Source organism: Sycon ciliatum, unplaced genomic scaffold (assembly GCF_964019385.1).
Source record: "Sycon ciliatum unplaced genomic scaffold, ocSycCili1.1 SCAFFOLD_2621, whole genome shotgun sequence".
In the NCBI taxonomy this organism is placed as follows: Eukaryota; Metazoa; Porifera; class Calcarea; order Leucosolenida; family Sycettidae; genus Sycon; species Sycon ciliatum.
Window position 1 is genome coordinate 1,660 of NW_027044683.1, and position 6,341 is coordinate 8,000.

The following is a 6,341-nucleotide window of genomic DNA, read 5'->3' on the forward strand; positions in this document are numbered from 1 at the left end:
AAAAATCATCCCTTGATCCTGGTTTCAGTGGTCTTCTTGCCAATCTTGGACAGGTGGTAGCCTTATCCGAGTGGTCGCCTTGATAGGTTACACTGTACATGTTCATGTTCAAAACGGGTTTATTCAAGCAATACGACATGGAAAGAAGGAAGAAAACCAAAGATACAACTTACAAGGGATGAAAATCGACGATGAAATCAAAATGAAAATTTGAAAAAAGTCTAATCCAAAGAAACTCAAGGCCAGTGACTATCACACAATCTACCACACACACAAAATCTACCACATGTAGTACTACTACTAGTACTAGCAGCACTAGCAGGCTAGTGAGTGGAGATCGATGTCTCCAGTCAGACTACAAACGTACCGGTCATGTGCAGCGGCATGACCTCGATTTCCTACACGTGATACAGCATTCGCACCTCCCTTGCGCCTTGGCCTTGTACTTTGTTGTAGTTGTACGTGAGTATGCCGTAGATGTCTGTGTAGCCTGTAGGAAATCGATGTGGAGATGTACATAGTCATTGTACATGTACCGACCGTACCGTGGCTGCGTTCCACCGACCGTGGATTCTACGCGGTGGCGTTCCCCCCATGTGCGTGGATGGCCAGCTTCAAGTGGAGGCAATCTAGCAAGAACGCCAGTGCCGGCGCATTCTATTCAGCACAACTGCGAGTCTGCCTTGCCTCATTCCCGCTACACAGTCAGTGCAGTGCAGCTCTAGTTCAAGTAGTTGCGCTCCGCTAGCTGAGGCCATGAGCTGGCCTTACGGAGTCTCTGATGATCGCACTACATGTACTTGTGATTTCAAGTGCTGCTTGTGTTAGGTAGCGAATGGCTTAGTTGTTCGCGTAATGTTGGGCAGTTGCAACTCCTTATCTGCAGGTCTAAAACTAGAAGTAGTGAGGGCTTGGAAAATGCTCTGGTGCGCTTTCGGCCATGTACAGCACTCACATCTAGCTGACAACTCCATGCAACAGTGGTGAACGGATGTCGAGAGAGCAACATCGTCCGTCCGCCGTGGCACGACACCAACTCCGCTTGACTTTCAACTTTGCTTCGCCTGTGGCGGAGTGCGACGTGTTGCAGCTCAGGCCTAGCCTGTTTTCTCCAAGAACGTTTCTCAGTGTGACTGTTGGCAGCAGCACGCAGGGCTAGCAGAGCGCACCAGCGTTTTGGCAATATTTACGCCAAGCCTTCGAGAGGCGTGGATCTGCTGGCCGTCGCTCCGTCAGCAGCAGCTTGGGCCATGAGGGTGGCGATGCTCGCCTTCGCCCTGGCGTTGGCTTGCTGCGAAATCATCCAATCTGCCACTGTGCAGTATGAGCAGATCTCGTTGCTGCGAGCCCACAGCTCGACGTGTTCGGACGCATCGCGCTGCCCTCAGATTGAAGAAACATTTCAGAGTGAGCCGGATGCTGTTGGTAGAATCGGTCATTCTTCTCTCAAGAAATGGAACGGGCATATTCTGGAACTTCAACTTTCTGAGGTGAGTTTGAAAATGGCTTGCGTCCATGTCGTTGTGCGACACATACTCGACGTCGTTGTCTTGTCCCTAAAAAGGTCTTGTACCCTTCCACGTGTGCGGCATTGCGCGGAACGAATTTCTCAACTATTTCTGCCGGAAACGTTCATCTTCCGGTGCTACCTTTACAGTGCAATTGGCCTAGGTAAAGGCATGAGATGACCTTCGGGTGCTAGTAGTAGTAGTAGTAGTAGTAGTAGTAGTAGTAGTAGTAGTAGTAGTAGGTTTTTGTATCTTTTCTCCTCGCTGGAAAGTTGGTTTCGGATATGTCTGTGTAAGAAGGCAATTACTTGTAAATCAGTGATTCACCCATGTCACAGCGTGTCGTTTTGTACTCATGAAAATTCCGATCAGCTGAGATCCCCTGTTCGACCTGCTACTGTAGTATTCCACCTGATTAGCGTGGTTCATACCTCTTTCTTGTGGTCGTGGTGTGAATACATGGGCCGGTGTGAGGGAGCTGTGCATGTGTGCTATCTTTGAAAAACCTCGTCGGTTTCGCTGCGACAAGCTTGTCAGCGCGAGACACTAGCAACGAAATCACCTTCTGTTGGGCCTACAATTATTTCGTTGCCTTTATCTTTGCGCCGGTGAGCAACTGGGGCAATACTGTAGTGCTATGCAGTCATGATCTTATCCATGCCCCATCACTGGTTGAGGATAATAATGATAATGATGTGCATCGAGTACAGTAATTGTAAAAGCAAGCAATATTATTATTTGAGGGAATTGAAAAAACAAGAAAAGTCTGAAGAATAAATAAAACTGACTGCCAGTTCAACTACGCTGTGCTCCTGGTCTTCTTGTAGTCTTTGTACAGCAGGGTAATACTAGTGCCAATGGCTCAGTGGTGCAATGAAGTTCGTGATGGTAGAATATCATGCGAATAAATTTGGCCAGCAGTGGATGACTGGATAGCTGATAAGTGATGAGGAAATGCTATGTCAGTGCGCAAGGATTCAGTGTCACTTCACCAGCCCTGTGCTTAGTAAACCAGGTCTAAAGTCTAACCACCAGCAGTCCAGCAATATCATAGAGCACATGGCAGTGTCTCATGCACATACACACACACACACACACACACACACACACACACACACACACACACACACACACACACACACACACACACACACACACACACACACACACACACACACACACACACACACACACACACACACACACACACACACACACACACACACACACACACACACACACACACACACACACACACACACACATACTTCCTGTAACTTGGGAGACAGTTCCGATTTGGGACTCTTGCGTTGTTGCGGACTCTTGAAATCCTTCTGTGCCAGTAAAGTTTTCTCTTGCGGACTCTTGAAATACTTGATTTTAGAGCAAAAAGTACTGTACCAGTAAAGTTTATGGAAAACCCTGGGTTGTGCTCAGCTGGACTACTTGGAATTCCAGATGTCCTGAGCATCCAGATTGGTGCTATGTGTAGGACCATGCTCTATTTCTCAGGAAATCTCTTTCCTCTTACTCTTAGTCTCCGCCAGCACACGGTCCCACTTGAAAAGGATGAAGCTGAAGCTGATGCAAAGCTCTGCCAAGCAATGGGGCACGCACTCATGTTCATGTTTAATGGCTCTTGAACTCCTCGACATAGTCTCCAGGGGAACATCAACAAGAAATCGGGCAGTAAACTGAAAACCACTACTAATCTAGATGATGTTGCACATAAGCCACTGAGTCTCCTTTTTTCCGAAATCAGGGAGGGGTGGGGGGGGGGGGGTCGTGTGATGAAGAACCTAGTAAATTCATGGTAGTGAATCTCACCTGCCAGCTCCACATAATCATACTGGTATGCATAGGACACAAGAGGACACGGGTGGGTGCTCTAAGATGCTGGGGTGTGGTGTAAATGGAGGAGAGAAATTAACTAATTGATGCCAGGGTAGGAGCAGGGTTTCACACAGAGCAGCTTGGCCTAACGGATTGCTGATTGCTGCTGGATGTGGTTCTGTATAGGGGTCTGGTAGGCTGGTATTGCAGCGTGGAGCGCAATACTGGAAAACCGGAGTGCGTGTGTGTGTGTGTATGTGTGTGTGTGTGTGTGTGTGTGTGTGTGTGTGTGTATATATGTATATGTGTGTGTGTGTGTGTGTGTGTGTGTGAGTGTGTGTGTTTGTGTGTGTGTGTGTGTGTGTGTGTGTGTGTGTGTGTGTGTGTGTGTGTGTGTGTGTGTGTGTGTGTGTGTGTGTGTGTGTGTGTGTGTGTGTGTGTGTAGATGTGTGTAGATGTAAGTGTGTACTTGAGTTCCAGCATTTGTGGTTGTGTACATTTGGAACAGCCTATAAGGCAAGCATATTGATCAGTATTGGGTTGAGAGACTCTTTGTGTCTCTACACAATGCATCTGCCTATATCTGTAGTCAAGTACTCAGTCCATCTATGTGTCAGCACCGCAGAGAGAATGTTGCTTCCCTTCGTGCTAATTTTGGTGCTGTCATAGATGCTGATCCTGATGATATTGAGTCCTATTTGTTAGTGGCAAAATAGTGCTCTACTCTCTTATGCAAAGTATATTGATCTTCAGCGTTGAAGGACACTAAGACTGTCGACTCGATTATTTATTGACTAGTTGAGGGAATGGCACTGAAGGGAAAACGTCTGAAGCAAAAATTGACTGTGACCCCGAGGCCTCAAACCAGGGACGTTCACTTGAGGCCAGTGATGCTCTAACCACTGAGCTATGGCGTAGTTGTCATCCCAGCAGAGACCGTTCAACATTCTCTTCAGGCCTCACGCTATTATTATTGAATTTCTGGGCATGACCCTGCCTGTGCGCCCACTATGCGATGTTGGTCAGGTCACACACCAAACTACGAAGTTTCGGTGTGTGTAGTGCGACCGGCCTGGAGTTGTGTGAATCCTGTTGCATGTGTGTTTGGGTCGTTGAAGTCACGAAAATGGGCGTATAATCAGGTGTTCTCAGGCGATGGGCCTGCCTCCAAAGCTAAAATCTGCTGGGCCTAGGTATGTTTTCCAACACTTGCTGTTGCCTTGTCAGCTGCAAGTTGCAAACAAGCTGGCAGTTTGTGGACAGTTCATGCACAACTGTGGGTATTTATGGCATCAGGTCTTGATTGAACTAAGGCCATCCCTACTGGACATTCCATTGTCTTTTGGGCTAGCCTTGCTCCACAGATCTGAATCGGCTAGCCTTGCTGCACAGATCTGCATCATGCAACACAGTGTATGCTGGTGGGATGGCAACACTATCATTCATCAACTGTAAAGATCAATGCATGCTGATTATATTGCTTGCATTGATTTCCAGACGGCTGTCATTTGCGGTGATCAGCTTCTCATAGAAAAAGTAAAACTCAGCCCTTATACCCCCCCCCCCCCCCCCCCCCCCACCCCCACACACACCCTCTGCTACATTGCAAGCTCACAAGCTATTGTACTGAGAGGAGTGAGTAGCGTATTTTTGGCGTATCAGCTGCATCAATAATTCCCCTTTGAAAAGCTGGTGCGGCTAATACTAAAATGGTCGTTGGGCTAATGCACTGGTCCCCGTGATCTCTCAGTGGGTCCTCTTTAGCCTGTTAGAGCAGTCTTGTAATAGTCATTATCCCATGGTGTGATACAGCATGGGCGATGTCAGCCAATCAGCGGCCGTTCTGCGGGGGGGGGGGGGGTATATAGAGCGATATGATCTGCTGGGGTCAAAAGTATACCCCGCTACGTTCACACAGTTCACGCCGAAAGGTGTGAGCTTTTTAGTGTTGGTCACGCTATATTTGGGACAGTACGATAGGCTAGATGGATATACCATTCGTACCCTGTGTATTCTCCGTCCCTCATATTTTCCCTTGTGCTGACACACCCGTGGATAAATTCGGCAGTAACCCCTCATACTCATGGTATAATCCACACAATTCTGCTTCGATATCTGTTTGTGTGCGCTGCAGGCATCGAGTATTGCCAAGCTGAGCTTCACTTCTGAGTCGCCATTGGATACAGCCATCATCTCCATACCTTCCTCTGGTAGCAACGACTTTCTTCAGCACATTCCCTGCAGTTCACAGTTCATGCTATCCAGTGGGATCGAGCAGCATCCAGTCTGTGTGCTAATGGTTGCACTGGATGGAAAGGTACATCTTATGTTATACCTCTGTGCTGTGTGGTGTAATGGGGAATATTGCATGACAACTTCCGACAACTACATCATGCTACGAACTCTTGAGTGGTGGTACATGTAGCACGATGTCGACAGAATTGTTATGCCCAGAATCTACCCGTAGTTGGTGCGTTCCACGCGTCTCAGTGGCGGTGATGTCGAGACTACGATGGTTGTCTGACTGTACTTGTGCTCTTTTATCACTTTTGAATTTCAGAGCATTGTCCCCACATTCCTGAAGTGATTTAAAAAAATATTTTTTATTTAGAGCCACGTAAACCCGCCATGTGTGAGCCATGAATAAGGGGAGTGGTGGCGTGGTCTGGGATGACCTTGGGTCTCGGCTTCATCACAACCAGGCGCACCAATGTCAATGAATATTATGGTATATCTTCCCCCTGTATCCAGATTGAGCTACTGGTGGAGCCGCCTCTACCTGCTGTTATGAAACTTCAGCTACAACTATTGGCTGCTGAAGGTCAACAGGTGGGTTGAACGCCACTATGACAATTCACAATCCATTTGTAGCCATGTACTTCTGTCTTTTAGCTATGTAAATGTAAATTCCCTCTAATTCGAATACCGTGTGATTCGAGCGTCACTCCCTCCTTTCCTCCCTCCCTCCCGCCGTCTCTCACTCTCTCTCTCTCTCTCTCT

The 6,341-nt window shown here is 47.7% G+C and overlaps 1 protein-coding gene across 1 annotated transcript; it reads left to right on the plus strand.

Moving 5' to 3' along the window:
- Window positions 1–521: 521 nt before the first annotated feature.
- Window positions 522–6,170, plus strand: LOC135830531 (latent-transforming growth factor beta-binding protein 4-like; the record flags this gene model as incomplete). The annotated part of the gene is given in 3 exon segments (XM_065342777.1): window positions 522–1,490; window positions 5,476–5,658; window positions 6,093–6,170. Coding segments are annotated over 3 exon segments (501 nt in total), but the record flags the coding sequence as incomplete, so codon positions are not given.
- Window positions 6,171–6,341: the final 171 nt, after the last annotated feature.